At 44.1% G+C, this 15,169-nt stretch overlaps 1 protein-coding gene across 1 annotated transcript in view; it reads right to left on the bottom strand.

The window, feature by feature from the left end:
- The window catches only part of ryr2a (ryanodine receptor 2a (cardiac)), a 924,147-nt gene that overhangs the window by 132,834 nt on the left and 776,144 nt on the right, over positions 1-15,169 (bottom strand). Inside the window, exons 87-90 of the mRNA XM_070890953.1 lie at positions 14,994-15,098; positions 14,557-14,638; positions 9,283-10,589; positions 8,032-8,099 (exon numbers count right to left, since the gene is read on the bottom strand). Of these exons, the coding sequence (XP_070747054.1) occupies positions 8,032-8,099; positions 9,283-10,589; positions 14,557-14,638; positions 14,994-15,098 (1,562 nt within the window). The remainder of the gene's footprint in view (positions 1-8,031; positions 8,100-9,282; positions 10,590-14,556; positions 14,639-14,993; positions 15,099-15,169) is intronic.

The following is a 15,169-nucleotide window of genomic DNA, read 5'->3' as shown; positions in this document are numbered from 1 at the left end:
ACACCCCAGATCCAGTTGTCGCCTTTTCTGAGTAGCATGTGCAGTGGCTTTAATAAAGTGCTCACTCTGGATAAAAAATTAGCAAAGTAGTTGAGTAGCCCAAGGAACAAATGCAGCTCCATCACATTCTGAGGCCTGCATTTTTGATGGCCTTGGTTTTCGAATCAGTGGGCCTGATGCCATCAGCAGCAATCTTCCTCCCCAGGAATTCAACTTCAGGTGCCATGAAGACACACTTCGAACGTTTCAGCCTGAGTCCCACTTTGTCCAGACGATGTAGGACTTCTTCAAGATCATGCAGATGTTCAGCAGTGTCGTGACCTGTGACCAGAATGTCATCTTGAAACATGACAGTTCTAGGAACGGACTTCAGTAGACTCTCCATATTCCTCTGAAATATGGTTGCAGCCGAACGAATTCCAAAAGGCTGGGAACTCAACATCCAAGGGTATTCAATATTCAGGAAGGATAGACAGAAAGGAAAAGGAAGTGGGGTAGCGTTGCTAGTTAAAGAGGAGATTAACGCAATAGTAAGGAAGGACATGAGCTTGGATGATGTGGAATCTGCATGGGTAGAGCTGCGGAACACCAAAGGGCAGAAATCGCTAGCGGGAGTTATGTACAGACCACAAAACAGTGGTAGTGAGGTTGGGGATGGCATCAAACAGGAAATTAGGGATGCGTGCAATAAAGGTACAGCAGTTATCATGGGTGACTTTAATCTACATATAGATTGGGCTATCCAAACTGGTAGCAATACGGTGGAGCAGGATTTCCTGGAGTGTATAAAGGATGGTTTTCTAGACCAATGTGTCGAGGAACCAACTCGAGAGCAGGCCATCCTAGACTGGGTCTTGTGTAATGAGAGAGGATTAATTGGAAATCTTGTTGTGCGAGGCCCCTTGGAGAAGAGTGACCATAATATGGTAGAATTCTTCATTAAGATGGAGAGTGACACAGTTAATTCAGAGACTAGGGTCCTGAACCCAAAGAAAGGTAACTTTGAAGATATGACATGTGAATTGGCTAGGATAGACTGGCGAATGATACTAAAAGAGTTGACAGTGGATAGGCAATGGCAGACATTTAAAGATCACATGGATGAACTTCAACAATTGTACATCCCTGTCTGGCGTAAAAATAAAACGGGGAAGATGGCTCAACCGTGGCTAACAAGGGAAATTAGGGATAGTGTTAAATCCAAGGAAGAGGCATATAAATTGGCTAGAAAAAGCAACAAACCTGAGGACTGGGAGAAATTTAGAATTCAGCAGAGGAGGACAAAGGGTTTAATTAGGAGGGGGAAATGAAAATATGAGAGTAAGCATGCAGGGAACATAAAAACTGACTGCAAAAGCTTCTATAGGTATGTGAAGAGAAAACGATTAGTGAAGACAAATGTAGGTCCCCTGCAGTCAGAATCAGGTGAATTTATAACGGGGAACAAAGAAATGGCAGACAAATTGAACAAATACTTTGATTCTGTCTTCTCTAAGGAAGACACAAATAACCTTCCGGAAATACTAGGGGACCGAGGGTCTCGCGAGAAGGAAGAACTGAAGGATATCCTTATTAGGCAGGAAATTGTGTTAGGGAAATTGATGGGATTGAAGGCCAATAAATCCCCAGCGCCTGATAGTCTGCATCCCAGAGTACTTAAGGAAGTGGCCCTTGAAATGGTGGATGCATTGGTGGTCATTTTCCAACATTCTGTAGACTCTGGATCAGTTCCTATGGATTGGAAGGTAGCGAAAGTAACCCCACTTTTTAAAAAAGGAGGGAGAGAGAAAACAGGGAATTATAGACCGGTTAGCCTGCCATCGGTAGTGGGGAAATTGTTGGAATCAATTATTAAAGACGTAATAGCAGCGCATTTGCAAAGCAGTGACAGGATCGATCCAAGTCAGCATGGATTTATGAAGGGGAAATCATGCTTTACAAATCTTCTAGAATTTTTTGAAGATGTAACTAGTAGAGTGGACAAGGGAGAACCAGTGGATGTGGTGTATTTGGACTTTCAAAAGGCTTTTGACAAGGTCCCACACAAAAGATTAGTGTGCAAAATTAAAGCACATGTTATTTGGGGCAATGTATTGACGTGGATAGAGAACTGGTTGGCAGACAGGAAAACATAGAAAATAGGTGCAGGAGTAGGCCATTCGGCCCTTCGAGCCTGCACCACCATTCAATAAGATCATGGCTGATCATTCCCTTAGTACCCCTTTCCTGCTTTCTCTCCATACCCCTTGATCCTCTTAGCCGTAACTCCCTCTTGAATATATCCAACGAACTGGCATCAACAACTCTCTGCGGTAGGGAATTCCACAGGTTAACAACTCTCTGAGTGAAGAAGTTCCTTCTCATCTCGGTCCTAAATGGCCTACCCCTTATCCTAAGACTGTGTCCCCTGGTTCTTAACTTCCCCATCATCGGGAACACTCTTCCCGCATCTAACCTGTCCAGTCCCTTCAGAATCTTATAAGTTTCTATGAGATCCTGTCTCATCCTTCTAAACTTCAGTATATAAAGGCCCAGTTGATCCAGTCTCTCCTCATAGAGTAGGAATAAATGGGTCCTTTTCAGAATGGCAGGCAGTGACTAGTGCGGTACCACAAGGTTCAGTGTTGGGCCCCCAGCTATTTACAATATGCATTAATGATTTGGCCGAAGGAACTGAATGTAATATCTCCAAGTTTGCCGATGATACTACGCTGGGTGCAGTGTGAGCTGTGAGGAGGATGCCAAGAGGCTGCAGGGTGACTTGGCAAATGCATGGCAGATGTAGTATAATGTGGATAAATGTGAGGTTATCCACTTTGATGGCAAAAACAGGGAGCCAGAATATTTTCTGAATGGTGACAGATTAGGAAAGGGGAGATGCAACGAGACCTGGGCATGCAGGTACAGCAGGCGGTGAAGAAAACAAATGGCATGTTGGCCTTCATAGCGAGAGGATTTGAGGTTTTGAGTATAGGAGCAGGGAGGTCTTACTGCAGTTGTACAGGGCCTTGGTGAGGCCACACCTTGAATATTGTGTAAGTTTTGGTCTCCTAATCTGAGGAAGGACTTTCTTGCTATTGAGGTAGTTCAGCGAAGGTTCACCAGACTGATTCCCGGCTTGGCAGCACTGACATATGAAGAAAGACTGGATCGACTAGGTTTATATTTACTGGAATTTAGAAGAATGAGAGGGGATCTCATAGAAACATATAAAATTCTGACGGGTTTAGACAGGTTAGATGCAGGAAGAATGTTCCCAATGTTGGGTAAGTCCAGAACCAGGAGTCACAGTCTAAGGATAAGGGCTAAGCCATTTACGAACGAGATGAGGAGAAACTTCTTCACTCAGAGAATTGTGAACCTGTGAAATTCTCTACCACAGAAACTTGTTGAGGTCAATTCGTTAGATATATTCAAAAGGGAGTTAGATGTGGCCCTTACGGCTAAAGGGATCAAAGGTTATGAGGAGAAAGCAAGAATGTGGTGCTGAAGTTGCAAGATCAGCCATGATCATATTGAATATAGGTACTCCTGCACCTATTTTCTATGTTTCTATAACACCTGTTGTCGACAAATAGTCCTTTATGGGTGTTGATGCAGATGAGTTTCTTTGAAGTGCCGACAAACTCCTGTGTCAAATAGGCCGATGTCATATCTAGTTTAATGAATGACTTTCCACCAGCTAACATGGCGAACAAGTCATCAGCCTTCGGTAACGGATAATGATCCTGTTTTGAAAATCCGTTAGTTGTAACCTTGTCGTCTCCACAAATCCTGACAGTGCCATCCCTCTTCAATACAGGAGCAATGGGACTGGCCCACTCGTTAAACTCGACCGGTGATATGATCCCTTCACGTTGGAGTCTGTCAAGCTCAATTTCAACCTTCTCCCTCATCATGTAAGGAACAGACCAAGCTTTATGATAGACAGGCTTTGCATCAGAATCCAAGTGAATCTGCACCTTGGCTCCAATAAAATTACCAATGCCCCGTTCAAACAAAGATGGAAACTTCTTCAGCACTTGAGCACACAAAGTGTCATCCACCGAGGACAATGCTTTGACATCATTCCAGTTCCACTTGACTTTCTCAAGCCAATTCCTGACGAACAGCGTTGGACCATTATCTGGGATGATCCATAATGGTAGATCATGAACCACACCATCATATGGCACTTTGACTACTGTACTGCCAATCACTCGTATGAGATCCTCAGTGTAAGGACTCAGCTTAGGCTTCACAGCCTCAGTGTCCCACAGCTTGTCAAATGTCCTTTGGCTCATTATCGACTGACTCGCATCCGTGTCCAGCTCCATTGATACAGGCACGTCATTCAGCTTCACATTAACGATTATTGGCTGGCTCTTTCCAAAGAACGAATACAGACCATACACTTCCTCCCCGGGTTGCGTATCCGGGCCAGCACTGGACTGGTCATCATCAACAATGCGATGAGTGGCAGCACACTTGCTCAGTTGTGGGCACATTCTCTGAAGGTGCCCCACTTTCGAACAGCCATTACAGGCATAGTGTTTAAACCAATACTGATAAGGCCGCTGATTGCCCCCACAACGCCAACAAGGTGAAATCAGATTCATACCATGTGGCGGACTCTGAGCAGCTATAGGTTTCACATAAGCAGTCGAGTCGGCCCTGCCATAAGCAGCTCTGCCAGAAGATGACACAATCTTGTTTACAGTACCTACTGTGGAGCTCCGACTCTTCAATGATATCTGCCTCAAATTATCATCAGTCGTCATGCATGCCTGGGCAGTCGTGATGGCCTTTCTCAAATCCAGCCTCTCTTCGGCCAATAACTTCCGAAGAATCACATCATGGTTGATGCCTATTATGAAGAAATCTCGCAACATGTCTTCCAACACGTTCCCGAACTTACACGGCTCAGCAAGACGTCGTAGGTCGGCGACGAATCCCGACACATCCTGGCCCTCAGCATGTATATTCGTCTGTTGTTTTCTACTTCCAGATGACCAGAGGTGCAGCCTCCCTTGAGGGAGTCTTCCACTTCAGGCCATGCGGCCGACAACGAGGTACTGGAGGACACTGCTCCGGCGGAGCATCCGAGCCCACCAGTTGCCCCATCGGGGTGAAGTACTTCTGGCGATGACGCTGACTTCCTGGACTTTGAGGATTCGGAGGCTCCTGGCGCCTGTGGCGTGCAGCAACGCCGTGCTGGGGTGGAATCCCGCAGGCCAGCTCTCCGGAGTGTGAGTCGGCAAAGTCGGTCTGCTAACATTCAGGCAGACACTGAAGTGGACCTGGTGGAAATGTCCAGGAAAACCACAGTGATGCACAGTGATCTTATTAATGAATTGGGAGGAATCCCAGCGAGCATTGATAAGCTCACTGCGACTGTTGCGGAGGCAGCATCGCAGATTGTCATCGCGAGTCGGGAGTCCAGCGAGGCCATCATTGCCCTCACACAGAGGCTGATGGCCTCGAGCAGTGCCATTCAGACAGTGGCGTTCCATAGAGTGTGGCACGTGCCGCTGCAGACTCGGGCGCATCACAGGCACAAACTTTGCTTGAGCTTGGGCAGGTGATGCCGTCCGTGTCTGCATCCATACTCTCTGCGTTCCCCACTGTCCCACGGGGAAGTGACGGTGCCGAAGCAGGCCAGCAAGTTGTTTGTAAATATCGTGTTCTGGTTGCTAAGACCCAGCCCCGTCGGAGAGTCAGTGGCTCCAGGGAAATGGGAGGTGGTCTCATTCCTCAGGATGACAGCATTTCGGCTCCCACCACTCACTCGCCAACCATGCCCCATAGATGGTTGACACCCCAGCCACCTGTGACTGCTAACGCCGAGGAAGAAGTGCACCAGTCGAAAGCCGGGCCTTCCAGACCAGGAGCTGGTCCAGTGCCTATTCAGACACCGTCTCCATTGTCTGTCCCCCCAACACAGCAGCCTTGCTGTACGCCCTGAGACCCCATTGAGGAGTAGCACGGATGGGAGGGGGCTGAAGGGAAAGTGGTTAGGGGGCGCGGGACAGGGAAGTTTGTTTAAGACCCACTAAGGGCTGGCAACAATTCATTGTCCCTTTAGATGTTGCTCACTGCAAGAAGCATTTTTTTTTTCTCTTTAAATGTTGTGCACTGCAGGATGCAGTTTTTTGTTACTTTCGATGTTGCTGATTGCAGGGATCCGTTCTGTGTCCATAAGTGTTTCACTACTGTATCATTTAGGTTTTGTGGGGGGGGGGGGGGGCGGAAATTGAAACTGTTCAATGTTGGTAAAAATTGTTGTTTGACCTTTGACATTGCTGTCTTGTGTCTGATTTGCACAATCTCCCCTTCCCCGTTCAAGCAAACTGGTCAATGATGAGCTGCCAACATAAGGCTCTTGCACCAGCCACATCTCCACGCTGCCTCCCTCGTGGTTGTGGTGATCGGGGTATGGGTTCCTCAGCAGGCTCCTCTTCCTTGTCTTCCTCCTCCTCTTGAGGTGGTCCTGCAATCCCCATTGGCAATGCCTGTCCTTTCATGATGGCTAAGTTGTGTAGCATGCAGCGCATGACAATGAATTCGCAGACCTGCTGAGGGGAGTATTGAAGGCTGCCTCCAGAACGGTCCAGGCATCGGAAGTGCTGCTTCAGCATGCCAATTGTCTGTTCAATGATGTTGTGAGTGGCTGCATGGTTGTCATTATAGCACCGCTCGCCGTCTGTGGCAGGGTTCCAGAGTGGGCGGGGATCATGAGTCAGGTGGCCAGGCCGTATCCTTTGTCCTCAATCAGCCAGCTCTGACCTTATCTTTGTCGCTGAAACATTTGTGTGATACTGCTCTCACGTAAGATGAAAGCATCATGTATGCTCGCTTGATAGCGGGCATTGACTGTGAGGATCACTGAGTGTGGTCGCACACCAACTGAATGTTTAGGGAGTGATATCCCTTTCTGTTTCGGAAAACCTCTGTGCTCCATTCTGTGTTGGTGCTCGCAGGGAAGCCTACAAATCATCCAAACACCATAGCCCTCTCATTCCGGCTGTCCCTAATCATCGGGAACTTTCTGAAGGCCATTCTGCATGCGTACAGTGCCATTGTCACTTAGCGAATGCAGCAATGTGTAGCGTGCTGCGAGATGCTGCACATTACTGACCTTGAAAACAAAGGGTTAAATTGCGTAAAAGTGCTGCTTTAAATTCTAGCCTCACGAAACCATGGCAGTCACTGAAACTGCGATATAAGATCATCCAACCTCCCTTTAAATATACCGCCAATTGTGCTTGCTGCACCCTGGGACTGCCTGGTTTTTTCGATCGGGTTCTAGGCCGGTCGCTAAATCAGGTGTTAGGGCCAAAAGTTTCCTCCCGGGGCGCTAGTGCAGCCTTGTACGATGATTGATGTCATCATGACGTTCAAAACGGAGGGCGGGGCGGGAAGTTTTTGCGCCACTGCAAAACCATTGCCGAGACTTCCGGCCGAGCGCTAAATCCTGGACGCCCCGTTTGACGTCCACAGCGCCACAACGCGAAACGAGGCACAAATTAGCAGAAAATCCAGCCCTAGATGCTTGCATGTTGAGTGATCACAGGTTGTGATGTCTCCCTCCCCTACCCCACCCAGATGAATAGGCCATTGATAATCACATCAAGACATGTGGACATAACTCCCCAGCACCTCTGGAGTTAAACCAAGTTCTGATGTTCCCACTTGGGACAGTAGCAGAGGAAATTGGAAGAGAAAAGGTAAACACCAGAATGATCAATCAAGTTTTATCAAAAGTGCCAATGTTTGTCAACTGCATGTGAGCCAATCGCACCAAGGAAACCGTTGGGGAAGATTGCCATCCTCACTGCCTGGGTAGTAACACGGCAGTGCAGAATGAAAATTGGACGGGTTCAATAATGGTGGAGTGATCCACTCCACCAGATTACTGCCCAAGCAGTGAAGTTGAAAATTTACCTATTTTTTTCATGGTGTAATTTCTTTTGATAAAAGTCCCCTGTGTGCATCCTCACCTCGTTAAAGGAAAGTAATATGGAAAGGGTTCTGATTCATCAAAATACTCACTCAGCTTTTTCTGATTCAACTTTATGGTCTTCTTTCTCATCTGTCTTATCTTCTTTTGTTATTTCATCCTAGGAATACATTCGAGTATACAATGATTCAAGTAAAACGGGTCTTTTTATTATTAAATCGTGATTGTGTGAATGTTTAACCCAAGGAAAATTTTAACACCAAGACGAATGACCAAGGGGGTAAAATTTTAGTGGATGTAAAGAATGGGATTGGATCAGATTACGAGTTAGATCATGTTTGAGATGGTGGTAAACAAAGATTTAGGTATTAAAGAGAGGGTCCAGCTGAAAGTGGGTAGTTGATGAACTGGAATAGTGAGCAAGAATTTAGGGCAGCCATAGGTAGATCTGTGTAGCTGTGAACATTAACAATCTGTAAACCTATGCCCATGAGGGTATAGTAGCATAGTGGTTATGTTACTAGACAGGTAATGAGGTCTGGACTAATGGTCCAGAAATATGAGTTCAAATCCCACCATGGCAGCTGGGGAATTTTTAAATTCAGTTAATTAAATAAATCTGGAATTAAAAAAAACTAGTATCAGTAATGGTGACCATGATGTCAATAATTGTCATAACTGTTATAAACCCACCTGGTTCATTAATGTCCTTCAGGGAAGGAAATCTACCGCACTTACCTGGTCTGGCCTATATGTAACTCCAGACCTACAGCAATGTGGTTGACTTTTCAGTGCCCTCTGGGGCTCATCACCACCTTCTCAAGGGCAATTAGGGTTGGGTAATAAATGCTGGCCTTGTCAGTGGCGCCCACATCCCATGAACAAATTTTAAAAATAGCATGGCTAGCGACATTTAATTTAATTCCACTGGTTATGTTGAAAAATGTCATAATATGCTTTTAATCTTAATGTGTGCAGTTTCCATATAAACTCAAGCGAGTGGAATGGAATGAGTAAATAAGAATACTGGATTTATTCTGATGTCTCTGATGTTAATGATATTGATAAACTATAAAAATTCAAATCAAAAAATTATAAATTTCTTCACAAGTATATATACGGGTAAATTTAGCAATCCCACTCTTCCAGCAGAGAGCCACATTCAAAACAAGTGCTGGGTGAAGAATTAGATCTACAATGTTGTAGCCCTAACTCTGATTCACCTTCGCTTTGAGCATACGATTGCTGAATTTACCCGATTGATTGCAGGCAAGGAAGAACTAGAAACTCTGCCGCAACTCTTTAGGAACCACCGTAAGAGGATAGCTAGTGTTATGCATCACCTGGTGGCTGCTTTGAAGTTCTGGAAGTGGTACAGTAGGAGAGGGTGGACTAATTAGATCACTCATGCTCGCGTTTGGATTATGTGGTATTAGCTTGTACTGGCCTCCCTCGCGTCGTAGGTCTAAACCAAAGATATCAGATAGGAAGTCACTCTCCTCGGTGATAGCTGTCAGATCAGTCAAGTCTTCAGAAGGCAGGGTTGATCGTGTAACTTTCCCCTCTCCTTCTCCAACTTCACCTCGTACCTCATCATGCGTTGGATCTGGCATGTTGGCTAAAAGTTCAGTCACTTTAATCTTCTTGGCTCCCTCAACAAGGCTTCCACCCAAGAAAGTGCTATACATGATGCGGAAGAATCCACGGAAAACACTGAATACAAAATGGGAGAATCCGATCAATAAACTCCAGTAGAAAGAGAACAAGGTCATAATCATGTCCTTCATTGTCATTTTTTTCATTTTCTTCATCTGCTTTTTGAGGCTTTTAGTTGTGAGCAACTTCATGAGCATCATCACATTGTACCTGAGAGCCAATAAGGCAGATCGAATTGTTGTCATGGAAAAAAAGCTCATTTTGGGATCTTCTTCCTCCATTTTATCCTTTTGAGTCTCCTCTTTACTTACAGACCTCTCAGTGGAATCAGACTCTGAGATTTGTGCTGCTAACTGCATTTCGAAGATAGTGTCTTCACAGAAATTCACAAATAGTTCCATCTTTTCTTTCTCTCCTCCTTCATTTACAACATCAAAGATGAATTGCCTCTTAGACTCCTTTACTTGAGGCTTCTCCCACTGAGTCCTACTAGACTCACTGATCTCAAAGTATACCCTCTCAATCCGCTTGGCACTTCCCATAATCTCTATACGGCCTAGAAATGGTTGAAAATAGTTGAGAACACTCTCTGCCAACTCAAGGAAGGTCTGCAGCCGAGTGTCGTGGGGCATGTGCTCCGACAAGTTGGTGAGCAGAACCGCAACATTGAAACCAATATCTTTTGCAGGTTCATGAAACCTTTCAACAAATTCTTCATAATCCAGCATCTCATTCTCATCAGTCTCTGCGCAGGAGAGTAGGAATTCAGTTTCTGACTGCGTGTAGTGTTTATGACTCTCCATGGCCTTCTGGAAGTCCCTCTTGGAGATCAGCCCTTTGCTATCAGGATCGTATTCTTTGAATGCATCAGATGAGGTTAGGTTCTTTAGCTTAAGGAACATGTCAAAGAATTTGAGAATCATTTCCACGTTGTTTGAAGACTCCACCAACATGTCCACCATCTGCTTGCCAATAGTCCCGTTGACGACATTGCCTGAAGTAAATAATTCATATAACGTTACATTTGGTCCATTATCTATTCTTTAGTAACAACATTTCTTCACTAGTAAATTAAGTAAGTGTTTGCTTTGTTTAGTATTGCATGATTTAATTGATTTGATCTAATCAGACTTTGTCACCCCATAGTTGTGCATAATATTTTATAAACCAAAGGCTCGATTGTAACCCCTGGTACCCGATGAGAACAGAGTGTGCAGGAGGTTAAAATAGAGACATCGCCCTTCTCGCCAGAAGGATGCTGCACTGATGCCCCGCACCATTTTTACAGGCACATTTGGGGCAGTCTTGGAGGCCTTTGCCACCCTGCGGAGAATATACAACGGTCAGGGTCCCATGACGAATTGCAGATCTTGATGCGAGTGCAGGCCTCGCCAAGGAAACCTGCCACCAAGGAGGAACATGCCCATGGATCCTAGAAGGTAATCTTATTTAAATGTTATTAAAGGTTTTCTTGTAGACCGAGAGGAGCAAGAGTACTTCCCTGCACCCCACACCTTTGAGCCTTTTGCCAACTACCATCCAGTTCCAACCTCGCTTTCTTCCCCAAGGTTGTTGAAAATTTCATCATCAATCATCGTCATCATCATGCCTAACTCTCCCATAACACTCTACTAGAACACTTATAGTCCTCTATTCTCACAGTCCCAAAACTGTCCCGAGCCAAAGTATTATCCCATCTTGTGCTTCTCAATTTCTCAACAGCATTCAACATGGCTGGGCAAACTTCCTATAACATGTTTCCATCATGGGACTGCCTTTGCATGGTTCCTTACTACCAATCTGAACATAGCCAGAGCAGTTGTAGCAATGATGTCTCCTCCCTCCCCTGCACCAGCCTCTCCAAAGCCCCAGGACCTATCCTTGGCCTCCTCCTCTTCTTCATCTACACGCTGCAATTTGGCCACTTCATCTGCAGTCAGTTTCAATATGTATGTCAATGATACACAACTGCTGCCTTACGACTGAATTCAGCACCCTTTCCAGCCACTATCTCAGGCTGAGCCAGATTTTTGACAACCTTAGCATCCTGTGTGACCCTGAGCAAAGTTTCAGACCCAGTATCCTCTACATCACTTAAGATCGCTCATTTCTACCTTCTTCTTGCTGGTTTCCTATCTCTATAAAATCTAATTTGTGCAAAACTCTGCTACCTGCTTCTTGTTTATCAAACTCACCCATCACCTCTGTCCTCGCTGATCTACATTTACTTCCTACCCCTCAACAACTTAAAATTTAGATGCTCATTTTTAAATCTCTCCATGGCCTCACAACTCCCTACTTCCACAAGCTCATCCAGTTTGATTACCCACAAAATTCTTCATCCTTTTGATTCTGGCTTTTTGTGCATCCACCTTTCCTTCAGCCCAACATCAGCAGCAAAGCCTTCCAACCCTTGGCTCCTCTTCCCTAAACCACTCCACCTATCTATCCTCCTTTAAATAATCCACTCAAAACCATCTCCTCAACTAAGCTTTCACTTCCCCTCCCCACGTAACATATTCTTCCCTGGTTCAGGTCCATTCGCTTAACTATAAATCACCTTGAAATGTTTTTAACTTTAAAAATGCTGTATAAATGCAAGTTGCTGTTGTCATTGTCCATCAGCAGGCCCCTGCTGTTTTGACATGTTACAATGCACCAAAGATGGACATAGTTGCTGGACTATGCCAATCAACTTTTCTAGCTTTCAATTGGCCAAAAGGTGGCCTTCAGAGATATTTTTTAGCCAATTAAATCCGCTTTTTTAATAACAGTTTCCCTCATCTTCAATTCTTTTTTTGAAGACATGCCTGTTTGAAGAGATAAAGGGAATGCAGTAGATGTAGTATATATGGCTTTCAGAAGGTGTTCGATAAGGTGTCTCACAACAGACTCAGAAAAATTCAGGCATATGGTATAAGTGAAAATGTAGCAGAAATGTAACAACATTTGTTGATGGACTGGGAATAAAGAGTTAGAGTCAAATGGGGCTGCATGGATAGGAGAAGGCTTGGCAGGTGTGTACCCCAGTGGTCAGTGTTTTGGGTCCACTTTTGTTCTTAGTATATACAGATGATTCAGACATGGGTTTGGGAAACATAATCTCAAAATTTGCTGGTGATACAGAAGGAGGTGTTTTATACAGTGAGACATTTCAGAAAGACACAAACAGGCTAGCAGAATGGGCAGTTAATATGGTAGTTGCAAGTTAATATGGATAAGTAATTGGAAGGAAAAACAATGGATAGAAGTATACACAATGTAAAGATAGAGAAGGACGTGAAGGCACAAGAGACCTAGGGGTTCAAATGCATAATTCCTTGAAAGTACGAGTGAGGTTAGATAAAGCCATAAAAAAATGTCAATACAATGTTGGGTTTTATAAATAAGTTACCGAGCACAAGAGTAAAAAAGTAATGGTAAATTAATACAAAACATTTAATCCACAGTTAAAGTATTGTATGCAGTTTTTAGTGCCCCATTATAGAAAGTACATTAAAGAGAGTGTACAGTATAGGGTCACCAAAATAATTCGAGGGATGGGAAACTGTAGTTCTGAGGAGGAACGTGAGATATTAGGACTATTTTTACTGGAGCGGAGAAGGCTAGAGGAGGTCTAATAGGATTTTTTAAATCCTAAAAGCTTTTGATAACGTGAACAGAGAAAGACTACATCCTTTGAATGGGGACTCAGTGATGAGGGGTCATTAATTTAAAATTATTACTGAGAGTGCGGAGAGCTGCTAAGACAAATTTCCTTATGTACAGGGTGGTTGGTGCATGAGATTCTTTGCCACAGAGAGTGTTTGGGGCAGAGACCATTACATCCTTTAAGGGAAAATTGAACAGATATTTATAGCAGTGAAAAATACAGCGCTACAGGCCAAATGTGGGACAGTGGGATTAGCCTTGGATTACTCTAGCACAGAGCTAGCACAGCAATGATGGGCCGAGTAGCCTCCTTTTATGCTGTAAAGTTCCATGGTTCTATTTTGGAGAAATAAGGAATAGAGAAGACAAGATTAGATCATTTCAGGTAGAAAAAAGCAGAGTTAAAAATGGGACAGATTAAGAATGGGTGGAGAGGCAAAAGAACAAGCAGAATTAAGAGTAATTGTAGTTATTTAAATGGTGACTACAGAATGCTGCAGTACAGAGGAGTCTGGGTGTTCTCCTACATGAAACACAATAAGTTAGTATGCAGGTACAGCAAATAATTAGAAAGGCAAATGCAATGTTGGCCTTTATTGCAAGGGGGATGGAGTATAAAAGTAGGGAAGTCCTGCTACAACTGTACTAGTATTGGTGAGACCACACCTGGGGTACTGTGTACAATTTTGGTCTCCTTATTTAAGGAGGGATATACTTGCATTGGAGGCAGTTCAAATAAGGTTCACTAGGTTGATTCCTGGGATGAAGGGGTCATCTTATGAGGAAAGGTTGAGCAGGTTGGGCCTGTACTCATTGGAGTTCAGAAGAATGAGAGGTGATCTTATTGAAACATATGAGATTCTGAGGGGGCTTGACAGGGTAGATGCTGAGAGGATGTTTCCCTCATGGGTGAATTTAGAACTAGGGAGCATAGTTTCAGAATAAGGGATCGCCCATTTAAGATGGAGCTGACGAGGAATTTCTTCTCTCAGAGGGTTGTGAATCTTTGGAATTCTCTGCCCCAGAGAGCTGTGGAAGCTGAGTCATTGAATAAATTCAAGGCTGAGATAAACAGATTTCTGAACTATAGGGGAGTTAAGGTTTTGGGGGAACAAGCAGGAAAGTGGAGTCGAGGCCAAGATCAGATCAGCCATGATCTTATTGAACGACGGAGCAGGCTCGAGGGATCTACTCCTGCTCCTATTTCTTATGTTCTAATTCTGAATTCAAAAATGTATTAAATATTTATTTTTTTCAATTGTTAATTACAATTATTTGTGTCTCATCTTATCTCACTAACCCGTACCCACCTTCTAGCATTGAAAGCAGCATAACCACCATGTCCTTTTGAAGATCCATCAACTCCTTCAGTAGTTCGATTTGGCTAGAATCCTAGAAATTATAAAATGCAGACACTGTAATAAATCATCTTAAGCCTCATATCATGTTTAATTTTGAATTATATTGCTAAATTTCTGGAATTTTAGTTGAATACCAAGGATCAAGTAATGGCAGAATGCTGTATGGAAACAACTGCAGGAACCACTTTTTACATTTATTGTTCAGTATTGTTCAGTCAATTTATAACAAAAAAAACGTCACTTTATTGTAGTTTTTCCTGTTAAATTATCCCTCAGTTTTTCAGATCTTTTTGTCCTTTAGAAATCTATTGCCTGGAGATGGGCACATGCCCTAAGTCTAGAGTAAATGCCAATACCCTCCTTTAGGTGGCCACCTCCTTACTAACCTGGGACAGTTTCATTTGCATGTGGGCAAAGACATGAAGAAAGCCAACTACTGCATCCCATAGCCTGCTGTGTGCCAGGCTCTGCTGATTTCCAGTGCATGGGCCCTACAGAAGTAAACAAGATTCAGTATAATTGCAGTATCATTTACAGGGATCATTTCAGCTTACAATACTTG

Source organism: Pristiophorus japonicus, chromosome 9, assembly GCF_044704955.1.
Source record: "Pristiophorus japonicus isolate sPriJap1 chromosome 9, sPriJap1.hap1, whole genome shotgun sequence".
NCBI lineage: Eukaryota > Metazoa > Chordata > Chondrichthyes > Pristiophoridae > Pristiophorus > Pristiophorus japonicus.
This window is presented reverse-complemented; position numbering and strand designations above follow the sequence as displayed.